Raw genomic sequence first — 26,421 nt, 5'->3', positions numbered from 1 at the left:
TTGGTTTTAATCATGGATGTATAAAGAGAACTGGATACAGCGTCGGAGGCTCCCGTTCATTCCTATGAGAGTGTCTCAGTGGAGCATGAATCCTAAATGGCTCGACTGCCGAGTGATAAAGTACCCGGATCATCCGGCGATCTTCCTCATCCATCGGGCCCATAGAGCAGGAGCAGTAGTGTTTCCTTTAACTCCTCCTCCTCCTCCCAGCCCTCGCTCCTTTAACTCCTCCACCCAGTCCTCGCTCCTTTAACTCCTCCTCCCAGCCCTCGCTCCTTTAACTCCTCCTCCCAGCCCTCGGTCCTTTATCTCCTCCTCCCAGCCCTCGCTCCTGTAACTCCTCCTCCCGGCCCTCGCTCCTTTAACTCCTCCTCCCGGCCCTCGCTTCTTTAACTCCTCCTCCCGGCCCTCGCTCCTTTAACTCCTCCACCCGGCCCTCGCTCCTTTAACTCCTCCTCCCAGCCCTCGCTCCAGCCTCGGTCTGGGTCTCATTCACATGAACGGAGGAAGGGAAATAACTCTGGATTCAGCTATTAGTGCATTTTACAACTCTTAGGACCTAATGATTTAAATAAGGGCTATTAGAGTGTTCATACCGGGAAGTTGATTTACCTAAAAAAAAATGATCAGCTGAGTTACAGACGTCTCTTTCCCAATGTAAGTATATTGGAAAAAGTCTTGTTGGGCCCGATGGCATCATGTGATGGACACGGAAGTTGTAGTACCGCCGTTTGACCACTACGAAATGGGCATCAAAGCCCGGCGCTCTTCCTGAGGGCTTGGTTTTAATATGGCAACTTTATTAACTTCCACTGTTATTTAGAAATATGTGGAAATAAACAGCAAAACTCCATCGTTCCACAGAGTGGAGCTGCGACACAAAGCAAAGCAGAAAGATCTATTTAAATGTGTTAATCTACAGTTATGTTGTCATAAACTGAACTATTCTGCAGAGGCATGTTGGGTTCAGAATATATGAATGAATAATAAAAAAAAAAGATAAAATAAGATGCAGGTCCAGGTGGTGAACCTCTGTGGATCATTAGGACACAGCTGATCCTCTCAACACATCCACTTTTCTGATCACACACTCTCACAGAGATCACTATGTAAGGGATTTACAAATGGAACAGGTTTGGTTATTAGCTAATTTAATAAATAATATTCATAGAATTATTATTATTAATAAGAATTATTAATCAACATTAATAATGAACGGGGCACCACCCTGGAATCAGGGACCAATAACCAAACGTTAATCCAGTCTCATAAGGGGATATATTCCCTCCAAAGGCCAGTATTTTAACACTACTTTACACTTAGGAGGTGAATAGCGAAGGGTGAATCCGAACACTAACTCTCATAACCAGCCGTTATTACAATATGAATGCACAATAAACACAGACAACTGCTATTTAAAATAAGACCATTTATTTACATACAGTGATCTTAATCAATAATAAACACTCTAACAACATTAATCTAAATCAATATTTTATCACAGCAGTAATTACTAATTAACAACACTTTTAATAAACAAATGGATATTCTACAATGCAGCTCTAAGCCCTAAACTAGAATTAAACAAAACACAAAAGCAAAAGAAAATGTGTGTGCTGGAGAGAGAGGGATGTGTGTGTAAGAGAGAGAGATGTGTGTGTGAATGCAAATGTGTATGTGTTGAGGTGTGAAGGAAGAGTGTCTATGTGTGTGTGTGGTGTGGGAGGAGCAAAGGACGCCCTAAGTGGACGTCACCACGTAAGTGGCTACGTCACGTGAGGGAGGAGTTGCTCGAACGTTACAGATCACGCACGAACGGGGGTGTGACCCCCACGTGTCCTGTAAGGTAATGGCGTGAGCCTATGTCAGGAGGCGTGTCTATGTGTGTGTGAGTGTAGGAGGAGCAAGAGGGGACGCTCACGGTGGCGTCACCACGTAAGCAGTTACGTCACGCGAGGGAGGGGGTTGCTCGAACGTTACAGACCACGCCCAAACGGGATGTGAAAGTCCCGCGTGATCAGTAAGGTGGGAACGTGAGGAGGCGTATCTACGTGTGTGCGTGTGTGGGAGGAGCAAGGGAAACCCCGAGGCGGCGTCACCACGGAAGTGGTTACGTCACGAGGGAGGAGGTGCTCTGGTGGCGGAAGCGCCACGGAAATTACCGACTGCGTACGAACGGGACGGGGATCCCGCGTGTCGGCAAAGTGTTTGTTTGTGTGTGGTAGAAGTGGAGGAAAGAAAGGCGGGGAGCGCCTGAAAACAGTATCACAGTCAAAACAGTAAACACCGCAGCAGCAGGAATCCTAACTGCCGCGCGAGAGATGTACTAGCTGGGTTATTATTACTCAGATGCTCGTTAGTCAGCCGTGCACTGGTCTTTTAATAATAAACTACAGCTACAGATCTTCACGTTTGGCAGGAGCTAACACAAGGAGCACACAGTAATCAGACAGTCAGCAACAGTAAACAAAGCAACATAAACAAGCAAAGCAAGTTAAATAAACAAAGCAACAGACGGACTCGGCGGTCCGTACGTTCAGGATAAATCAACAATAGTTATTAACTTATTGGAATATACAGTCTCACTAGTCTCTGCCCAGACACAAGCCTCTTACTTGAATCGCTTCTTCGGAGCGATAGTGGAGTATATCGTCGTTAGTTGGTCCGGCGGCGTCGCGCTGGCTCGGACAATAACGGGCCGTTATGATGCTCGTCAGCGGGGGAAGAACGGCAGGGCTGGCTCTCCGTGTGGCAGCGGATGGAAGCAGCTGATGTGAAGACGGCGGGGCGATCGTCTCTTCCTTGGTGAAGGACGCGGATCCGGGTCTTCCTTCTATAGGTATGGTGGTCTGGACGTCTGATGAACGGCGGGCTGGACCTCCGTGTGGCAGCGGAGGGGAAAGCAGCCAGAAATGAAGGAAAAGGCGGTGCGCTCGTTTCCTTTGATGAAGAACGGTTGTCCTCGGCTTCCTTGGTGAAGCCGGGCTGTAGTCTTCCTTCTGCAGGGATGTGGATCAAAGTCTGATGGACACAACATTATCTTAACTCGTCCAGCGAGGTCAGAAAATGTGGCTCGGTCTTTAGGTGAACGCCGCAGCGTTGGGTACCTCCTGGAGCAACGTGAGTCGCAGTGGAAAGGGCTGAGATTCAGGTGAGCGTGCCTATATCTCCTGTGAGAAAAGTGGGTGTTTCACCGGAAAGACCCCACATTTCCTGTTAGCCTCATCCAATGGGGGTCCTTGTTTGGGTTCAAAATGAAATTTCACATGTAGATGCGACATTTTAAAAGATGGGCAGTTAGGTCCCCTGCTGTGATCAGGTCTCTGGTTTCCCATGTAGGCCAAGGCTCTTTGTCTCGTGAGGTCCCTACAGTCCCCCTTTGTTCTGAAGAGTGGGACGCAGGTCCCGGTCTTTAGAGCATGAATGGGCCGAACAGTCCATGTAGGTGATGGTAACCTGAGGGTTACAGTCCATATTCCTGAGTGGGAAAGGGTTGGAGTAGTCCATGCCGTTCAGCGCATGACGTTTTACAGAGGCTCTAGTATCTGGGCAGATGACTTATCTATAGCTTGTTGCATTGTTTTACATTTATACATCATTCAACCTGAGGGAAACACCAATTTTATCACATTCTTTGCTGCTCAGAGAGGGAGGAAAGAATTAGGGTTAGGGTTAACCAACTTACTCCTTGAGAGGGGTGGAGCCAGTTAGAGGTGTGGTTGATGGCTGATGTATGACGCTTGGTGACACAAACAGAAGTTAATCTAGTTTGGCCTGTAGTGTCTGGATGTACTTGTACATGCTGTGTGCAGCGATGGCCGTGATGATCCAACCACCAAGCAAAAGCACCAGGGCTATCCAATTCATCGGATGATCTTGATAGGACGATAACCCATTCATATGTGATGAAAATGTGGTGGTAAGTCCAGTCGGTTTGAGACTGAACTGAACCAATTTAGTCCCTTCAGCCAGAAGCTGCTGTTGAAGGGTGTCGCCTATTGTGAGGTCGTGACCTCTGAACGCGTCCATGATCTCAATCTCCACGTCATGTCTGTCGGGGTTGAGATGATGGAGGACAATGTCATCGATGTATATTGTAGCTCTCAATGGAATTGTTAAAAACACTGTCTGGTTAGGTAGTGTTAGTTTAGTGGCTGTATCATGGCGGTCATGACACAATAGGGCTTCGGTGGCCGATGTACTCACAAGCCAGCGATTGCCAGCCCGTTCCACCCGTGTCTCCGTGGTCTCATCCCTGATGGTCATACTACCGTGGCGCTTTTGTCCGGGAGTGTCACTCTCCGGCCGCGGAGGTAGCTTGTTACATCTTGAACAAAGGGGTTGCTCGGGCAAACCCAGTGTATGCCCTTTGTTTGGCACACATGTTCAGGTTGGGAATGAGGTAGAGAGACGGGTCGTCATCGTGGTAGGCAATGGTTGGTGGTGTTCTAAGGTGTACATGGGTGTGTTCTCTTCCTCTGAGAGTGGGGACTGCCCCCCCCCCTTTCGGGTGTGGAGGCTGCCCTCTCTCCTGGAAGTGCAAAAGGCTTAAGGTTATCTGGTCCGTGTGGATCCAGAAGGAAAGATCAGAACCTGGATCAGGTTCTGGAAAAGGCATGAGCATCGGTGGGGGTCCTCTGGACTCCTGGATGACGGCGGCTTGTCCGTCTGACCGATGAGCATGGGCTCTGCATCATGAGTGCAGATGCAAATGGGATGCACGAGAGTCATCCCCGGAAGAGTGATGGAACCCAAGTGTTGGAACACATAAGGTTTAGTTCAAAACCGGAGTCAAGCGGATCAAGGGTGCTGATACAGCTCCTTATGAATACTGAGGTGTATATGTGTGTGGCATTATCCTTGCGGACAAGGTTGCCAAGGAGGTCAAGAATGGAGGTTGCGGTACGTTCGGTGTGGCGGTCCCAGGGAGCAACGTGGGCTCCTTTGGTTCCCTTCTCCAGCTTACGACGTAAACTTTGGTGGTAGAAGAGAATGGGATCCGGCCATGTCATACTGGTGGGGGGCTGTCGTCGGACTTCTTTGGAGTGTCCGGCAGCGCTGGTTGTTGACTGGCTGTCCCAAACTGTCTCATCGCTTCCTTGAAACACTTTCGAATCATGTTTTCCATTTCTTGCCAACCCTCCCCTCTGGGGGGGTTTGGGACTGCATCATTATACTTACCTCTTTGCTTGGGGTTTTGGTCGTACTGAAACCTCTTCGGTTGGAAGGTATCAGGTTGCCATGGCCTGGCCTGATTGTGGAAGTAACCTTGGTTACCACCCCCTTGGTTCTGTTGGTTACCATGCTGGAGAGGTGGTTGGCTACCATACTGGCGAGGTGGTTGGCATCCCTGGTAAGTCACCCTGGCATTTTCCCAAGCACGAGGCATTTCGTTGCCTTCGAGTGTCAGGTCATTGCTCTCAGAGGACTGAATCCCCAGGACACGGGCGGCGTCGTCTTCTTGCCACTTAACAGGGCGTGTCTGTGTCTCCCAGGCCATCTGCGCATACCTCCTGATCTCATGCATGCTGAGGTTGTTTGACCTGCTGGACATCGTGACATCATAACGCACACTTTCGTGGAGGTTGTGCAGGAACAGGGACTTGAAAGTTTGTTCTTCCTCCAGACCCGGGGCGCTACGTCCCTGAAAGTAAGCGGCTCTCAGGCGTCTGTAATAGTCTCTCGGGGACTCATGCTTTTTATGCATTACTGCGAAAGCGCCGAGAGTGGCAGAAGCTGGATCCGTATATGGAGAATACTCCTCTCGTAGGGCATTACAGAGGGCTGAATAGCGGTCTCTGATTTGTGGTGCCAAGGATTCCATGAAGACATGAACGCTTCTAGCCGTAGTCTTCCACACAAGCTTTAGCTCCTCACGTGACGAAGCGTGAGGTAGATCAAGAAGGCAGCGCTCGATCTCCCTGAGGTAGTCGTCGATGTTGGTCCGACTACTGGGATCAAAGCGCTCAATGTCCTTTGCCAGGGACTCAAGCTGATGGGTACGCAGGCCATGACTTCGGGGCGGGTAACTAACGGTCCGAGTCATCTGAAGACCCGTAGTCGCTTGGGTCACCAAAGCGGGAAGGACGATGGCTCCTCCTTCGTGCAGGGGGCGGAGTCCGGTTGGGGTTAGGTCGCGAGCTACGTGACGTTGAGCGATCGTCCGCGTATGAGGATCTAAAACCACTCGCTTCTCGTGAGTAACTTACCCCTGTCCGGAATAGAGGTGGTGATAGGTCAAACCGCAAAGTAGCACGGCTCTGGATGGATTGGGGTACACTTCTGGAGGGCAGTGAACCTGTGTCCATCGGGCGGGCCGCTACTTGGGCACGGTGACCATCACGAGTGATGGGGTTAGATGGGGTCCAGCCAAGGGTTTGGCTGGATGGATTAACAGCAGAAACGTTCTCCGTATCTGAGTCAGGTGATTCTAAGGAGAACAGGTTAGCAGCGGTACTTACCTGTCTGGCTTGTGCCTCCTTAACTCTGGCCTCTGCTTCCTGCGTGGCAGCCTGAAGCTGCGCATACGCGGCGTCAGTCTCCTCCAGCAGCCGAGCACGATCTTCCTGTGTTCGGGAGACCTCGAAACGGTAATCCCGAACCTCCCTTTGTAGGTTGGAATTACCGCACTCTGCAGCCTGGAGCTGCGCCTGGTGCTCGGCAGCTTGCAGCTGCGCTTTGCGGTCATACAACAAGACTAGTTGACCGAGCACATCCGGGACGGTGCGCTGTGGCTTCCCGGTCGGCTGGTTGATAAACTCAACCAGCTCTATTATCTTACTTTCTACAGTGCTAGCACTGTAGCTATTAAGATAATCTTTCTCCTCGAGGGAGAGCTTGAGGAGGCCAGCGACCGCATCCTGCAGGCCTGGATCGCTGGACTCATGGGGAGTCTCGGCTCCTAACTCACGGGTGTCGTTACTACTCATTTGGCTGAGCTAGTAAACTATAACCCTGAGATATAAAGTTGATACTATGTTGCTGAAAAAAAAAATGCACAGGTAAGAGGATTCGACCTGTGGATTACAAAACTGTGTTAGATTTGTTAAAGCTATCAGGCTCAAGTGTTACTCAAATCCTTTGGATGTTAATGAGTCACTTTAGCACCTCTAGTCAGTAACAGCTTATGTTAATGGCTTAGGGATTCCACAAAAAAACAAATAAGACAAAACGAACCACTAATACACACTTAATCAGTCCACACTGATTATATGCTTGACAAATCCTGAAAAGAAAATTAATTTTCAAAAATCAAATTTTTTTTTGAAAAATTCAAAAATTTTGAAAAATTAATAAATCAAAAGTGACTATTCTGGATTATTGTACATGAATATTGCAATAACTGGTATCAGAGAGCCTCACACGGGGCACCATTTGTAAGGGATTTACAAATGGAACAGGTTTGGTTATTAGCTAATTTAATAAATAATATTCATAGAATTATTATTATTAATAAGAATTATTAATCAACATTAATAATGAACGGGGCACCACCCTGGAATCAGGGACCAATAACCAAACGTTAATCCAGTCTCATAAGGGGATATATTCCCTCCAAAGGCCAGTATTTTAACACTACTTTACACTTAGGAGGTGAATAGCGAAGGGTGAATCCGAACACTAACTCTCATAACCAGCCGTTATTACAATATGAATGCACAATAAACACAGACAACTGCTATTTAAAATAAGACCATTTATTTACATACAGTGATCTTAATCAATAATAAACACTCTAACAACATTAATCTAAATCAATATTTTATCACAGCAGTAATTACTAATTAACAACACTTTTAATAAACAAATGGATATTCTACAATGCAGCTCTAAGCCCTAAACTAGAATTAAACAAAACACAAAAGCAAAAGAAAATGTGTGTGCTGGAGAGAGAGGGATGTGTGTGTAAGAGAGAGAGATGTGTGTGTGAATGCAAATGTGTATGTGTTGAGGTGTGAAGGAAGAGTGTCTATGTGTGTGTGTGGTGTGGGAGGAGCAAAGGACGCCCTAAGTGGACGTCACCACGTAAGTGGCTACGTCACGTGAGGGAGGAGTTGCTCGAACGTTACAGATCACGCACGAACGGGGGTGTGACCCCCACGTGTCCTGTAAGGTAATGGCGTGAGCCTATGTCAGGAGGCGTGTCTATGTGTGTGTGAGTGTAGGAGGAGCAAGAGGGGACGCTCACGGTGGCGTCACCACGTAAGCAGTTACGTCACGCGAGGGAGGGGGTTGCTCGAACGTTACAGACCACGCCCAAACGGGATGTGAAAGTCCCGCGTGATCAGTAAGGTGGGAACGTGAGGAGGCGTATCTACGTGTGTGCGTGTGTGGGAGGAGCAAGGGAAACCCCGAGGCGGCGTCACCACGGAAGTGGTTACGTCACGAGGGAGGAGGTGCTCTGGTGGCGGAAGCGCCACGGAAATTACCGACTGCGTACGAACGGGACGGGGATCCCGCGTGTCGGCAAAGTGTTTGTTTGTGTGTGGTAGAAGTGGAGGAAAGAAAGGCGGGGAGCGCCTGAAAACAGTATCACAGTCAAAACAGTAAACACCGCAGCAGCAGGAATCCTAACTGCCGCGCGAGAGATGTACTAGCTGGGTTATTATTACTCAGATGCTCGTTAGTCAGCCGTGCACTGGTCTTTTAATAATAAACTACAGCTACAGATCTTCACGTTTGGCAGGAGCTAACACAAGGAGCACACAGTAATCAGACAGTCAGCAACAGTAAACAAAGCAACATAAACAAGCAAAGCAAGTTAAATAAACAAAGCAACAGACGGACTCGGCGGTCCGTACGTTCAGGATAAATCAACAATAGTTATTAACTTATTGGAATATACAGTCTCACTAGTCTCTGCCCAGACACAAGCCTCTTACTTGAATCGCTTCTTCGGAGCGATAGTGGAGTATATCGTCGTTAGTTGGTCCGGCGGCGTCGCGCTGGCTCGGACAATAACGGGCCGTTATGATGCTCGTCAGCGGGGGAAGAACGGCAGGGCTGGCTCTCCGTGTGGCAGCGGATGGAAGCAGCTGATGTGAAGACGGCGGGGCGATCGTCTCTTCCTTGGTGAAGGACGCGGATCCGGGTCTTCCTTCTATAGGTATGGTGGTCTGGACGTCTGATGAACGGCGGGCTGGACCTCCGTGTGGCAGCGGAGGGGAAAGCAGCCAGAAATGAAGGAAAAGGCGGTGCGCTCGTTTCCTTTGATGAAGAACGGTTGTCCTCGGCTTCCTTGGTGAAGCCGGGCTGTAGTCTTCCTTCTGCAGGGATGTGGATCAAAGTCTGATGGACACAACATTATCTTAACTCGTCCAGCGAGGTCAGAAAATGTGGCTCGGTCTTTAGGTGAACGCCGCAGCGTTGGGTACCTCCTGGAGCAACGTGAGTCGCAGTGGAAAGGGCTGAGATTCAGGTGAGCGTGCCTATATCTCCTGTGAGAAAAGTGGGTGTTTCACCGGAAAGACCCCACATTTCCTGTTAGCCTCATCCAATGGGGGTCCTTGTTTGGGTTCAAAATGAAATTTCACATGTAGATGCGACATTTTAAAAGATGGGCAGTTAGGTCCCCTGCTGTGATCAGGTCTCTGGTTTCCCATGTAGGCCAAGGCTCTTTGTCTCGTGAGGTCCCTACAACTACATCTTCCAGCTGATGAGAGAAGAAGAGAACAGAAGTCATGAATCAGTGTTTACAGACTCCCTTCATCAGCTGTCAGTCACTGATGCAGCACACAGTTCATTTATAAAACTATCATTGGCAAAACCAACCTCCATATCTCCGCTCACTACTCAATATCTCCAACAGTAACCACAATTTATCTTCTAACAAACTCATCAGTGTGGTCGTTCCTAAAGTCTGCACCTCCTCTGGTCGTCACTCATTCCAGTTTGCTGCTCCTAGTGACTGGAACGAGTTACAAGAGACACTAAAACTCCACACCCTCATCCCGTTACCCTCCTTTAATAGCTCTTTGGGCAGACCACATCATGGTTACTAAATGTAACCATGGTTCTATGAAATAAGAGCCAGTGATTTGAGGCTTCAGTCACACTGATCTCAGAGCTGTGACAGATATGAACTGATCAATGAGAGAACAAAGACTTTCTGATCAGATTTGATGGTACGACAGTTTGATGGATGAGGACCACTGTCTCTATACATGATCACAACAAGCTTATGGCTGATCTGATTGGCTGGAAACACATCACAACAATACTGCTGAAACCAGCATGGACCGACTGTCTACTGACCTCAGAGTCTCCAGTCTACAGTGTGGACTCTCCACAAGATCAGACAACAGCTTCACATCTGAATCCTTCAGCTTGTTGATGATCAGATGCAGCTGTCTCAGATGGGAGAGGTTGGACTTCAGAGCTGAGACCAGAGAAGCACAGCTGATCTTTGACAAATTGCAGTTCCTCAATCTGAATAAAGAATAAATGATGAAGATAAAAAATCATTATATCATTTAAATGTATAGCTTAACATCACTATGTCCTAATCAATGATCTTTTCCCTAAAATGAGTAGAGTGACTTTGTCATTGTGTTATTGTGGATCATCATAATATCAGCCTTCTACAGACATCATCCAAATATCACCACAACGTTCATTCACCTATTCATGTCAACACACATCAATAACGTGCTGCTGATCTCTGTGTTCATCTATGTGTGTGTGCTGAAGGATCAATATCAATGATCAGACATTATTTGTGGAATATGTTGAAACAATCAGACACCAGAGAAATATTTCTACTTCATGAAGTAAACTTGATCTATGTAAAAAACAATATTAGTTCAGAGGATCTTCTGTATCCAGATGTGACCATTTACCAACAATGATAACATTCATTTACTTTAAAAACTAACAGTGGACATTTTCTACACTTCCTTTAAGAAACACAAGTCTTTTGTGAATGCAGACTAAATTTACTTCAAGAAACATGAAAATATGAAGAAAAGGATATTAACAACTTTATGGATGTAAGATATGTTTGTACATAAATTAGGTTCAATTGTTAATTAAACATATAAGATCTATAACAGTAACAGAGAGTCAGTGAACTGACCCCAGAATCTCCAGTCTACAGTGTGGACTCTCCAGAAAACCACACAGGACCTTCACTCCTGAATCCTTCAACTTGTTGAAGCTCAGATCCAGCTCTCTCAGATGGGAGGGGTTGGACTTCAGAGCTGAGACCAGAGAAGCACAACTGATCTCTGACAAACTGCAGTCACTCAATCTGAATAAAGAATAAATTATGTAAGTTTAGAAGACAACGTTCCTGCTTGAAATCATTCAATGTTTAATAATGTGTTCAGAGCTGAAGAAGGTTTAGAACGTAGAAGTTTAGAAAATGTAAACTCCAAACACCTGAGGCCAACAGGATGCAGGTTAAAAACTGTAAAATACAAACAGTGAAACAGAACTCTCATTAATATTAATGACAACGTGCTGCTACTTCAATAAAGACGTAGTGACTTCACCTCTTAAACTCTGACAGCTCCACCAGTGGATCTATTGATACAAACTCATGTTGAGCAGCCAAACACAAATAAAAACCACAGAAGTTGATTCAAGATTCAACTCAAGATTTCAAAGTTTCCAAAGATGTCAGGATGGATTTTGAGGGAAAGGGAAGAAAATCAGGTAACAAAAAAATCAGCAAAAGTACATCTGCTACCTACATAACGTGGACATGAAAATGACGACTGCGTCAGTGCCATGCGCTGCTTTGCGCTGGGTGTAAGATACTGTAGGGCCCTCAGTGTGGATCAGTATAATATCAGTGTCACCACAACTTTCACATCATATTAATCTCAATACACAAGTAAAAAATGGTGTCTCACCTCAGAGTCTCCAGTCTACAGTGTGGACTCTCCAGAAAACCACACATGAGCTTCACTCCTGAATCCTGCAGCTTGTTGTAGCTCAGATCCAGCTCTCTCAGATGGGAGGGGTTGGACTTCAGAGCTGAGGCCAGAGGAGCACAGCTGATCTCTGACAACTTGCAGCACATCAATCTGAATAAAGAATAAATGATGAAGATAAAAATCACTTAATAGTCAAATCAGATGTGTTCAGGTTTATATGGGTGCTCTATAGTTGTAGCGTTGACCACGGAGATGAGAGTGACAGACGGCTCGACCGCAGGTTACCTCGATACGATAACGTTTCCTGTTCATGACAGAGTTAGCATGTAGCTTTAGCCGTGATGTCTAGCTCTGCTTTTCCTGCAATGTGTGAAACCCAAAGTGTTTCCATCCTTTACTGGATGTGTAGTGTTTACCACGCTGGATTTAACATGTGAGGGTTCAGCTCGTATCCACGCTGACCCTCCAACGTTTTATACTTTCTTGTTTCAGCTCGCTGCGGCTCGTTTTGGTTGGAAAGGATATGACGTCACGTTACTCAGACTACAACAATAAAAGCGATAACTTCCTTCTACCTCCACATAGACTCAGATGGAGCAAATATATTGATTCTGGCACTAAAACATTGATTTCAAAATTGTAAAGACAAAATTGCGATAGACAGGTGAATCGATTTTTTTTCCCGCCCCTATTTTTTTACCAAAGTTACAGACTGTTTAGTACCAAATTCCCTCTTTGAGTTACTAATCCTCCTGCAGGTCAACAAGGAAACTGTCAAACACAACATACTGACTGGATACATACTAAGGCTGGGCAATATATCCGTATTATATCAATATTGTGATATGAGACGAGATATCATCTTAGATTTTGGATATCGGAATATCGGAATATGACATAAGTGTTGTCTTTTCCTGGTTTTAAAGGCTACATTACAATAAAGTGATGTAATTATCTGAACTTACCAGACTGTTCTAGCTGTTCTATTATTTGTCAATTACACTTTGTCATGAGATCCACATTACTGATGAATATTTATCAAAAATCTCATTGTGTAAATATTTTGTGAAAGCACGGTCAATCCTACAATATCGTTGCAATATCGATATCAAAGTATTTAGTCAAAAATATTGTGATATTTGATTTTCTCCAAGTCACCCAGCCCTAATACATCTACCTCAGACTGCTGAAGACTCCTATTAGTTTAAGATCAACTTTACAGATCATTATACTTAGAACAAGACTGGATTTTGTCCTCATCTCGTAACACTCAGGTTATATGGGGATTGCTTCACAGATAGAGGGAATGATGACTGACATAAATAACTCTTTGAATGTACATATGAACATGTGAGTATTGTATGGAGATAGACTTGAAAAAAAAAGAACCTGCAAAGATGTTTCTGATGCAGAATATTTATTTGGTTTTTGATGCAATCGAAATGTCTGCGGCTTTAAATAATTAGAAAACGCTGACATGAAAACAGAGCACAGTTAGATCTGCTGTCAAAAAGAACCTGTGAATAACTTAGAACCATAGAAACCTCTAATTTGATGGTGTCGTTCATAATCATCACTTATGTGCCTGTTGGTGCAATACGTGTTTGTTGAAGAGTGCTGCACCTTTAGACATGTTCAAATAGATTGCTACAGGAATGAGTCATGGATGTATTAAAAGAACTGGATACAGCGTTGGAGGCGGGGGCCCGTTCATTCCTATGAAAGTTGCTGAGTGGCGCATGAAGCCTAAATGGCTCAACTTCCGTTTGGAAAAGTACCCGGATCTTGGGCAGTAGCGTCCACTCGGTCACATGACTCGGTCACGGGGTCCCAACATCAAGCCATCGTCACGGCGTGCGCTCCAGCCTCAGTCTGGGTCTCATTCACATGAACTGAGGAAGGGAAATGACTCTGGATTCAGCTATTAGTGCGTTTTACAACTTTAAAAACTTATTTTTTTAAATAAGGGTTATTAGAGTGTTCGTTCAGGGAAGTTGATTCACCTAAAAAAAATTTATCCGCTGAATTACAGACGTCTCTTTCCCAATCTAAGTCTATGGGAAAAAGTATTTTTGGGCTCTATGCATCACGTGACTGACACAGAAGCCGCTGTCGGCCACTACGAAAGTTGGGATTGACGACCGGCGCTCTTCCTGGGGGCTTGGAATGAGTCCTAAAACCCAGAAATTAGTTAGCATTTTAGCACTTCCTGTTCCCTCGTCTGGAAGTCAATGGGTTTTTCTTGTATGGATTTTTAGTTAGATGCCTGAAATGAGGTCTGTGGTTAAAGGTCCAGTTTGTAGGATCTGGCGGTATCTAGCGGTGAGGTGAGGAGATTGCAACCAACTGAAGCCTCTCCTGTGTGCCAAGTGTGTTGGAGAGCTGCGGTGGCCGACGCGAATACGCGGAAAGTCCCTCTCTAGAGCCATCTGGAGGAGAGCCAGTGTGTAGAGAGTGTGTGTACAAACTACATAAGCTACAGTCAGTGAACTGACCTCAGAGTCTCCAGTCTACAGTTTGGACTCTCCAGTCCAGCAGAGATTGGCTTCACTCCTGAATCCTCCAGGTTGTTTACACTCAGGTCCAACTCTCTCAGATGGGAGGGGTTGGACTTCAGAGCTGAGGCCACAACTTCACAGTAAGTATCTGAGATCCCACAGTCTGAAAGTCTGTCATGACACAAAAATTAAAAAATATGTTATTATGAAAGAGGACAGCTTATATATACTTCATGCATTTGATGACTAAACAGTTTGATATATACTTCTTTGAGTAACATTTTGCTTTTCACATCAGCATTCAGCTAATCTTATCTCACTGTTTGACATGAAACAATACTTCTCATCACTCTCTCAATTCTGCAGACTTTTAATCTTTGTTTTTCGTTAATCTTGCAGATGAAGAGAGAAAAAGTAGTTACATTTAGGCTTCCATAATGTCCAGACTGACAGTGTGATCTGATCCCAGGTCTGTCTCCACAAAGTTAGCATGAGGCCTTCTTCATTAGAAAAGCATTTTTAAAACTCAGTAAATAAGTAATAATAATACAGTTGAGAAAGATGATCTTTGCTAGCTACCTGCTGCTGTCAGGTTCACGTCCATAAATGGCAAAATTCAGTGACTGCTGCCAAACGGTAGAGGAATGAAACAAATCGCGTAATAATAATAGACCTGTACATAAATAAACATTTATATAATTACCTCCGCCAAGGCCAAGTATGTTTTCACTGGTGTTGGTTTGTTTGTTGGTTTGTTGGTTTGTCTATCTGTCTGTCTGTCCGTCTGTCTGTTAGCAGGATTACTCCAAAAGTCCGCAATGGATTTGAATGAAATGTTTTGGAGGGGTGGAGTGTAGCACAATGAACAATCCATTAGATTTTGGTGGCAATCCGAATCATGATCTGGATGGATTCCGATCAGCCTGAGCATCAAGACCACAGGGTATAACACATGCGCAGTATAACTTATAAAGCGGTGATGACGCGTGACCCCGCCTCCTTCTGAGAGCAGAGAGATACATGTGTGGATGAGTGGCGAGACATCGAGGTGCACCGGCAGCTGCTGGCCGTCCGCGGTGAGAAAGAAAAAAACGGTAGTAGACAGGATGAGAGACAATGTAGTGTAACATTATACAGACATAACAACGTTCTGGCAAATTAAAACGTAGCCTACATCAACAACCTGTGCCAAAAGAGTCACAGTGCTAAATCCAGCCTGTATTGCATTATTAACTAGAATGGCACTCGGAGAGCGCAGACCGCCGCCAAGATGCGTGACTTTAAAAACAGATCACAGCTCACAGCTGGCTGTACCGTGAAGTGGTCGGCTTATTATTAACACGGTGTGTTTCCGTGTAACGTGTCGGCGGATGCTTCCTTCATTCAGCAGCCTTATTATGTCTGTATAACGTTACACTACGTTGTCTCTCATCCATCATCTACCGGTTCGTTCCTTCTCACCGTGGATGCACAGCAGCTGCCGCTGCACCTCAAAGTCTTGCCACACATCCACACACGTATCTCTCTGCTCTCAGAAGGAGGCGGGGTCACGATCCGGATCGCCACCGAAATCTAATGGATTGTTCATTGTGCCAGACCCCACCTCTCCAAAAAATTCATTCAAATCCGTCGCAAACTTTTGGAGTAATCCTGCTAACAGACAAAAAACAAACCAACACACCAATGCCGGTGAAAACATAACCTTCCTAGGCCTTCGGCCTTGGCGGAGGTAATAAGCAATATGATAATGTGATTAACGTAATATTATGATATTATGTTTGTTTATTACACAGCTGTGTTGAATACTTGATTCTGATTGATCAATCATGACGTTCTGCGATCTGTAATTTCTTTATAACAGACCGTTGCTATGGGCGCAGTTCTGATGTCAGATTGTGACGGACCGTTTTTGTGTCAAAATATTGATTTCTTCAGTAAGTAGCCTTGTAATAAGCGTGATAATGTACAGCTAGTGGGTCATTGTTGTGAGAGAATCCCCTTCAGGGTGTTGGGGATTCTTTCACAACAATGACCGGCTCGGTCATTGTTGTGAAAGAATCCCCACATTATCCCACATCATTGTACATTATCCCTTACTTATAAACAGACTAACGGAGCCACTAGTGTCCGACAGACCGTGAGCCGAGGCTGGTGGAAGGGAGGTGGAAGAGGTTTGTTTACTAGAGAGTTCATGTGTTTTTTTGGGGTGACGAAACGAGACATGGCAGAGCTGGTCTCAAAGAAACTAAAACTTTAGATTGATGTTGTTGTGCAACTGACATTACTGAATCACTTCACTGACTTGATGAATATTCTCCACTTGTGCTACCAAATCACTGTTAGCATAGCATTCAACATTACCCCATAATTGTCACTTGTGGCCACAGTGGCTGCTTCAGCTAAAGTTACATACTCAGTCAATAAGAATAAGAAGAAGAAGAAGAACAATAGTAATAAGAAGAATCCATCTATACAGCACTTTTCAAAAACAAGTGCTTCAAAGACATAAAAAACAGAATATATACAGAGCAGTTACAAAATAGAATAAATACAGTGGAAAGCAGTTTGGAGGCAACAGAAATTAGTTTTTGATCCAGGTTCTTTAAAGGTGCAACATGTAAGATCTGGCCAGAATTTCAGTTTGAAAATAAAAATTAACATTATCATTATCAAAAGAATATGTAGAAGTAACAGTTTTGACGTCATGTCAAATACATCAATGTATTGTGCTGCAGAGATATCTACTGCCAACCAGCAAGGTCCAGCCCTGACTTTCTTGTAGTACTAGCCTACTTGTACCTCGAGAAGCTATAGTGAGTCACTGTAGCGTCCAGTCTACCCTCAGTCGAACAAGAGAGGACCAAGAAGTAGAGCTGCACCGAGGGCTCGTCAATAATACACCCAGGGTCTGTGTGCATTTTGATAGTTTGTTTATCTGACTTTAAAACAAGGAATCTCTGTCTGTGTGTCCTTCGCATATCTTAAGAACAGCTCATGCAATAGTGTTGCACGCTATACCGATACTAGAAAGGTATCGTGATTCCCCGTTAGTACCGATACTTTAAGAATGACAGTGTTTAATATGAGCTGTGAGTTGTGTTGATGAGCGACCACAGGGCCGCGTGTGTGTGCAATGCTCTGGTTTAGAGGACGCCATCAGGATTGGGATCCCGCTGGAGCAGGAAGTTATAACTTTGATGCTGGTGGAGCAAGAGGTCAAAAAATAAACTGTAGTGATAACCAGAAGGATGGAGCAGTTTGGACACGCATTCAATATTATTCAACTTTGAATAAACAAGCGACCAGCACTCTATGTAGCAGCGGGGGCGGGGCTTCAGGGCTCTGAAGACTGAGTCCAGCATGTTGTCCACTTCTATTGTATTTCACCGGTGTGACCGTGAGTAAGCTGTGACCTGTGTGTGTTTTTCACCCGTGAGTAAGACGGTATTTCCCCGGTGTCAGACTTGATACTAACAAATAACACTAATAACGTTACCTCCAGGAAAATACCTCTGATAATTAAATCAATGCTCTACTTTATAACCGCGGTGGTTATGTCAAAGCAAGCAACTAATACACCTATTTGGAGATTGCCTCCGCTAAGTGTATTTCACCGATGTTTTGACTGTCAGTAACAGCTACCGGGGTCTGTTTTTTCCTGTGAAACAGAGTGTATTTTACCGGTGTTCCTAACCGTGAGTAGCCGTGATTTGGGTGTGTGACGCAACTATGTCATGGCAGGTGTATTGCTCAGGATCCAAGGAGGCACAATGTCGAGTGGGAAGTTTGTACGAGAAAGCTGCAAGCATTCGGCCCGTTCTGAACAGACAAGCTCTGAACGGACACTGCACCGTCTGGATTAAATCAGAAGAAGTTGAAACGAGAAATCGACTCGCCGCCCTGCCTCGTCCTCCTCGCCGCCGGGAGGCTGCTCCGCCGGGAGTAGAGTGTGCGGCAGCTCCAGGAGACGTACCCCCAGTTAGCAGTTAGCTCAAATTCAGCCCTTGCAAACCACAGCACCACGGCTCCAATCCCAGGACCGCCCTGACTCCCCGCCGGATCAGCAAACGTTCTGTTGCTGCCGTTACACCGGTTAGACCCAGCGCTCCACCAGCTGATTTTTTAATTTGTTTTACCAGGTTCACATGTCGTCTCCATCAGCCAGAAAGATTAATAAGAAAAAAATTTTAAATTGAACAATTATTAGAAATAAATAGAATAAGTGTGTTCAATTAACTTGACAGCTAGAAACACAACCTACTGAAACATTTTTGAACTCAACATTTGAAACAGCTCAAGAAAATCTGTGACAAAATACAATAAACACGTGGAACACTTATAAGGATATTACATTTTAAGAATAATATATAGTGTGTATATTTGAAAAACTAAACTACGAATCTACACTGATTTATAAAGTTAATCACATCTGGACTTACTGAGCTTTTCTGCAGTTCCTCACAGCTGGAATCAGTCTCCGTCGTCCCTCCTCTGATGTCATGTACTTCTTCAGGTCCAACTCATCCAGAACCTCCTCTGACATCTGCAGCATGTAGGCCGGAGCTGAGCAGTGGATCTCAGAGAGGTTCTTCTTTGATCTGTTCTCTGACTTCAGGAACTCTTGGATCTCCAGATGTACCGAGTGGTCGTTCATCTCCGTCAGACAGTGGAAGATGTTGATGCTTCTGTCAGGAGAGGTTTCGGTTTCATATGTTCTGTTAAGTGGAACTAACACGTTCATCCTCTTCAGGTTGTCGACGATTCTCTGGATGCATCCTGAACAGCTCTTTGTCCGACCCATCAGACCTCCTAAGAGTCTCTGGTTGGACTCCAGAGAGAGGCCAGGAAGAAAGCGAACAAACAGGTCCAGGTGGCCATTTTCACTCCTCAGGGATTTCTCCATGGCTCTCTTCAGGAAGTCATCCAGGGTTGAATGAACATAATTTTTTCCCAGGAAGTCCTCCAGTACCTTTGTGTTCCTGTTTGTGTAACAGTGTAACATGTAGACTGCAGCCAGAAACTCCTGAATGCTCAGGTGAACAAAGCAGTAGACTGTTTTCTGGAAGATCACACACTCTCTTTTGAAGATCTCTGTACAAACTCCTGAGTACACCGAGGTCTCTGTGACATCCAGACCACACCGCTCCAGGTCTTTTTGGTAAAACATGATGTTTCCTTTCTCCAGATGTTCAAACGCCTGCCTCCCCAGCTTCAGAAGAACTTCCCTGTCAGCCTCCGTCAGCTCCTGTGGACTCGTCTCACGTCCCTCACCGTACTTCTGCTTCTTCCTCTTTGTCTGAACCACCAGGAAGTGTGAGTACATGTCAGTCAGGGTCTTGGGCAGCTCTCCTCTCTGGTCTGTAGTCAACATGTGGTCCAGAACTGTAGCAGTGATCCAGCAGAAGACTGGGATTAGACACATGATGTGGAGGCTCCTGGATGTCTTGATGTGTGAGATGATTCTGCTGGACAGCTCTTCATCACTGACTCTCCTCCTGAAGTACTCCTCCTTCTGGGCGTCAGTGAAGCCTCGTACTTCTGTTACCCTGTCAACACATGCAGGAGGAATCTGATTGGCCGCTGCAGGTCGGGAAGTTATCCAGACGAGAGCTGAGGGAAGCAGATTCCCCTGGATGAGATTTGTTAACAGCACGTTGACTGATGACTTCTGGGTGACATCAGACACAACCTTATTGTTCTTGAAATCCAGTGAAAGTCTGCTTTCATCCAGGCCGTCAAAGATGAACAGAATTTTACAGACAGTGAGCTTCTCTGCTGTGACCTTCTGTAATGTTGGATGGAAAACACGGAGCAGCATGAGAAGACTGTACTGCTCATCTCTGATCAAGTTCAGCTCCCTGAATGAAAGCAGAATCACCAGACTGACATCTTGGTTTTCCAAGCCCTCTGCCCAGTCCAGAGTGAACTTCTGCACTGAGAAGGTTTTTCCAACGCCAGCGACGCCGTTCGTCTGAACGACTCTGATGTGTCCCTGTTGGTCAGGTAAGGCTTTAAAGATGTCATGGCACTTGATTGGAGCATCATGGAGGGTCTTCTTCTTGGAAGCTGTCTCAAGCTGACTCACCTCATGTTGGGTATTAACCTCTTCACTCTGTCCCTCTGTGATGTAGAGCTCAGTGTAGATCCTGTTGAGGAGGGTTCCACTTCCTGTTTCATCAGTTCCTTCAGTCACACATTCACATCTCCTCCTCAGACTGATCTTATGTTCATCTACAACATCCTGCAGACCACTATCTGCTGAAAGAGAGAGACAAGTTTGAGACAAAACAAAGAAACATATTATTTCCGATGCCAATATGAAAATAATCAATACAAGAACATATAAAGAAGTAAAGGTTATAAAGTCATCATCCCTTCTTGAAGTCAAAACTAACGTAAACCTGATTTTTACATTTATTGTTAATAGTTTATATTTTTAAAGAGAAACATCAGAAATGCTCATTTTTCTCTCAGCCTCTGACTGTGTGTTGGTGTACATGTTTGATTGACAGCAGAGGAGGTGGAGCCTCAGCTGCTCGCCAGCAGCTCTTCATCTAAACAGCTCACTGTGGCTGTTCCTACCTCCCTGTACAATTTAAAACTGATCAAATAATGCGGAATATGTTCATGTCATGTTGTGTAGACCTGTATTTACTGAATAGCACCTCTAACAAAGAACCGTGACTCTCGTTGACGAATAAACTGCATTTCCTATAGCTGCTTCAAAATAAAAGCCCCACGCTGGTGGAGGACTATTATGTGAAGCAGAAGGAAATGTTGAGTTTTCAGCAGTAAATAAATAAACCTCTGATGTGACTACAGCTCAGTTCGGTTTTCCTGCAGTAGAAGTGCATGTATTCATGGCTTGGCACAACGCAGAACAGAAAACAGCAAAAGACAAAGTAAACAAATGTGCTGAAATCTGAAACTTACCAGCTGAGTGCAGACAGTGTTTTTTTAGCAGAGGAACTGAAGTGACAGGACCATGTTAAACATCTAAACTAACCAATGTTGATATTAGATATTATATCTTAACCCTTTTTAAGGTGTTTAATGTGCTGCAACTGACTAGATAATTATCACTCTATTGTAGCCTGAAAACTGATGTTAGCAGTGCACCTTTCCTCAGTGGGTGTTTGTTTGGTTGCTTGTTCAACGTGTCGCTCTGCAGGACCAGACGTGTGTTTCTAAGTTAAAGAAGGAGACTTTAGAAGGAAAGCTTATGTGGGCTGTTGTTCAAAGTCTGTGGCTCTTGTTGTGTCTCAGGCTGCTGTCTGGCTGTTGGCAGTCAGTGTGTCAGTCTGTCTGTGATAGAACAGTGATGTTGTTGCTTTACAGTTTAATAGTTCTCCATCTGCATCTATGCAGATGGAGAACAAACATCATTCTGATTGGTTAATGCAAAGATGGAGTGCTATCATAAAAACAAAACATAAAAATATATAATTGTTTTCTTTTGGTTCAGATTTTCTCTCAAAGGAGAACAAAGTACAAGTGATACAGAGCAGATATGTATGATGGAGAAGATCTTAAACAGTTGTCACAACAATAGTCAGTGTATTAAAACAACAAGTCCTGTTTCCAGACATGAAGACATCATCTGACAGAGCTACATGCTTACTATGTACAGTGCTGGTCTGACTGGCTGTCTGCAGTCCAGGTCTTGTTCTGGATCTGGACATCAGCTCCTCCACAGAAGCATGACTCCTCTTCTTTTCTCTGTGGAGACATTACTTTATAACTAAAATGATTTGTTGATTGTTCTTGAACAATATCAAGAAACTGAAGCTCAGATTGTCACAGGGAAGAGTTATAGTTGTGTTGCTTTTCTGTTTGAATTCAGCATTCAGTCTGTAATGAAAATGTTCCTTTATTTTAACTCTCCTGCTTTAATTAACAAGAATTAGCTTCTTTTCCTATCTGACTGTCTTATTAAACATTTAGTGATCTGGCTGAAGTTTGTTTATTAAAGAGGAACAACGGCAGTTTTTAAAACATTGATATTATTCTATTCTTACTAGGAACACCAGGACACCAGCGTTACATGCTGTGTGTCTTAGACCGCTGGTCTACCTCAATATTTAGATCACTTCTAACCTCAGTTCAAACCTAACTAATTCAAACTAAACTGCCCAAAGTGACTGTGAATCAGTAAAGGACATAATCAGCTCTCTTTAATGGAAGTTTTATACAGTGAAGTAGCTGCAGAAAATGATGAGTTTTTTATTAAAGGAGAACAACGGACATTTTTAGAACATTGATATTATTCTGGAGGCTGTATATCATGATGGAAAAAATACTGCAACTTGCTCATGTACGCGCATATTGAGAGGACGCCCCGGGAAACCACAAGGTGGCAGCGTCATCACGGTCAACAGTGACTGCCTGTCAGTGGTGATATGAATGGAGTATAGAATTTCAACATTTGCAATATAGTAGTAATAAAGTAGTGGTAGTAGTGGTAGACCAGCAGTCTAAGACACACAGCATGTAACACTGGTGTTCTTGGTGTTACTTTTTTCAATGTCAATATGTTTTCTGCCACTTTCTACTGTCAACTAACAAATGAAGGCATGAACTCAAATATTCTAAAAAACAGAAGTAGTACAAATCTACATTTGACCATTTCATGCAATTTGTCTTTGTTAGCAGATACGTTTTCACCAAAGATGTTTGTTCCTGACCTTCAGAAACAATATGTGGTGCAGAGAATCTAAGCTCAAAGAACCACTTACAAATAGTCCAAAGCTTTTAACGGCAAGCTCTGAATGATTAGTAAGTGGACCCTTTGAGCAGATTTTTCCTTCAGCAAATTTTGCATACGTAGTGAAAGAACAAACCATCAACACATATGATCAAGGTGAGCAAATATTTTCTACAAATGCTTTTTCACCACATGTTGCACAATTATGATGTGCACTGATTCAAGATGACACCCAGTAGGTCATAACAGCTGATTTTAGGAAAAGTCAAACCAACAAAATATTTTGAGGACAAATGAAATTGAAAATGAATTACACATTTGAAGCACATTCTTCCAGATTTTGAATAGTCGCAGATCTTTAGATCATTTCATAGTTGTAAACGTAAACATTCCAAATGTGTTTATTTCCTGTTGCAGTGGATCTGAATGAAAACATGATTTTAAATTGTAAAATGGAGGTTCTCAGGTGTTTTGCTACAGAAATACCATCAGTAGTTTGTGTGTGATCCATCTTAGGTTGAAAGAGTATCTGCACTAATAGTTCTGCATCAGGAATATAAATCTTTTAGTCTCAATGCATCATGCCCCACCAGGTCAGCTTACAGTAAAAACAGTCTCTTACTTTGTGTCTGAGGGTCCAGGTTCATTACTAAAGTTCAGAAAATCATCTATGGACTGGTCACTCTTCATAGACAGACAGCTGGGTACTGGAGACTCTGCTCTCTGTCTGTACTGAACTCTGAAAACACCAAAATGACTTTTATTCATATCACATGAATCCTTGTTACATTTTCTGATGACAAAGCCATTTCAGTAGCTCTAAACACACAAACTACTGCTACTGTCAATAATAAGGAGGTTTAAAAGTTTGTAGCCTTCCTATTTGATTAGATTACATCTTTTCTAGGTGACTGACAGCTGTCACAGATACTAAGAGGAAGATGGCACAAATGATTTAGCTTTGTCTGTGTCACAAAAAGTTTAAATTTTAGTTAACAAATAAACTTCAGTAGAAACTTTAACATACAAACAAAATCACATAAAACATTGGCAGAGAAGCTGAAAAATTAGTCATGTAAATGAGTTAGTAGTATCTCTTACTTTGTGTCTGAGGGTCCAGGTTCATTACTGAAGTTCAGAGGACGATGTTTGGACCGGTCACTCTTCATAGACAGACAGCTGGGTACTGGAGACTCTGCTCTCGGTCTGTACTGAACTCTGCAAACACCAAGATGATTTTATTCATACTGCTTGAATCCTTGATGAATTATCTATTTTAGGCCATGAAGGTAGCTCTAAATACACAAACTACTGCTACTGTCAACAATAACACGGTTTAAAAGTTAGCCGTTTTCTTAAATTAGATTACATCTTCTCTAGGTGACTGACAGCTGTCACAGATACTAAGAGCAAGAGTTTATTCAATGAAGTCTGTTCAATTTTAGTTGGCAAATACATTTGTGTAGACATTTGAATATACAAACACAACATCAACAGAAAACATGGTACTGTCAGAGGTAACTAAAAATGAGTCCTATTAATGAGTTAGTAGCAGCTCTCTTACTTTGACTCTGAGGGTCCAGGTTCATTACTGAAGTTCAGAGTATGACCTTTAGGCTGATCAATCTTCATAGACAGACAGCCAGAGACTAGAGACTCTGCTCTGTCCTCCTCTTCCTCCACACAATCACTCATCTTCTAATCTGAAGTCAGTCTGAGAGGTAACACAGGAACACTGACTGTGAGCTTAGAACATTTAAAGGAAACAAGTTTGTTCAAGACTCACATGCAAGACTGAGAGAACAGGAAGTAACACAGGTTGAATTAAAATGAGTTTTGGTCAAATGTTATCTCCTTTTTATGTTTAAATCAATTTGGTTAAAACCTAAAGTGCTTTTTCTGTAATATTTCTGTTTGTTTTTTTCAGACTTATATGACTAATATTCTTCTCAACATCTGAAAGAAAAAACTATTGTCTGTTGCATAATAATAAATAATTTAAGCCATTTTCCTGAGTTGCAACTCTTTTTCATAATCCAAACATAGATGTTAGCCAGAAATGACATTGAGGTGTTCTTGGGGGGCGTTGAGGTGTTCTTGGGGGGCGTTGAGGTGTTCTTGGGGGGCATTGAGGTGTTCTTGGGGGTCGTTTGAACTTTACACCAAAGATTCATGACAAGATGAGTTGAAAGTTGCAACTACTTGCAAAACAACGTGGGCTGCAACATTAGAAAAGCTGCCAGTTTACACCAACACAACTAGATGAGACGGTGGATCATCTTTACTTCCGTGTTTCTGTAGTTGCTCCACATGCTGCCTTCCTTGGAACGGGACATCAGAGTATCATCTCTATAAACGTTCACCCAACATGGCGTTTACTGTGTCAAGTCAGGAAAATGGACGCTCTCTTCCTTGGTATTAACCGTGGAGGAAATTAAGAGTTTCATCCTTTTGAAAACATAAATTTCTCACGAGGACACACGGTGAACTGAAAGTTTATCGCCGTGGTTACACATTTACAAGGGGGATATTCCGCTGTCGGACTTCCGTTGAACACAATTTAGCGTCAAGCAACCAGCCACACACAACCCTCCCGTTTTTACCGGGAGACTCCCGTTTCTCATTGCTTTCTCCCGGTTTCCTCCCGGGGTCACAATTCTCCCGTATTTCTCCCGATTTATGTCAAATTTTCACACTTTTTTTTCCTTTCCTGTTTCTGGAACTGAATGGTAAATGGACTTGGACTTATATAGCGCTTTTCTAGTCTTCTGACCACTCAAAGCGCTTTACACTACATGTCAGTATTCACCCATTCACACACACATTCATACACTGGTGGGAGAGGCTGCTAAGGTACCAACTTTGCCCATCAGGATCTAATCTAAATACTCATTCACACACCGATGGCTATGCCTTTGGGAGCAATTTAGGGTTAAGTGTCTTGCTCAAGGACATATCGACATGTGACCTGGAGCAGCCGGGGATCGACTCACCGACCTACCGATTGGTGGACAACCTGCTCTACCCTCTGAGCCACAGCCACCCCAAACATCCGACAGTCTGACACTTTTACAACATTCAAGTTCACACCAGAGGGGCCAATTATTCAGTTTCCTTTCCTGGGAGTTAAAGGTCAAATTAAAAGTTTAACATAAAATGCAGTTGCAGTCAAGTTATTATTTTGTTATTTTCACTCTTTTAAATTCTCCAGAATGCAGGAAACAAGGTCTCTGAAACTCTAAACCCCCAGACCCCACTTTGGTTTAGAAATCCTCCCTTTTTTTAAGGTTTCAAAGTTAGCAGGTATGTTTGTGATACCTAATTAAAGTCTGAATGTCAA

At 44.0% G+C, this 26,421-nt stretch overlaps 1 protein-coding gene across 1 annotated transcript; it reads right to left on the bottom strand.

The window, feature by feature from the left end:
- Positions 1–587: 587 nt before the first annotated feature.
- On the bottom strand, positions 588–24,776 carry LOC119499453 (protein NLRC3-like). Its single transcript, XM_037788774.1, has 10 exons — positions 24,718–24,776; positions 23,704–23,781; positions 22,006–22,096; positions 18,817–20,618; positions 14,375–14,548; positions 11,856–12,029; positions 11,075–11,248; positions 10,255–10,428; positions 5,140–5,145; positions 588–1,105 (listed from the first exon to the last, which is right to left on the bottom strand). The coding sequence occupies exons 1-10, from the start codon at positions 24,774–24,776 to the stop codon at positions 1,084–1,086; spliced, it is 2,754 nt and encodes a 917-aa protein (XP_037644702.1). The 3' UTR covers positions 588–1,083.
- Between the last annotated feature and the right edge of the window lie 1,645 nt (positions 24,777–26,421).

This window comes from Sebastes umbrosus, chromosome 12, assembly GCF_015220745.1.
Source record: "Sebastes umbrosus isolate fSebUmb1 chromosome 12, fSebUmb1.pri, whole genome shotgun sequence".
In the NCBI taxonomy this organism is placed as follows: Eukaryota; Metazoa; Chordata; class Actinopteri; order Perciformes; family Sebastidae; genus Sebastes; species Sebastes umbrosus.
Note: the sequence above shows the minus strand (reverse complement) of the source record. Positions and strands in the feature narration are given on the sequence as shown.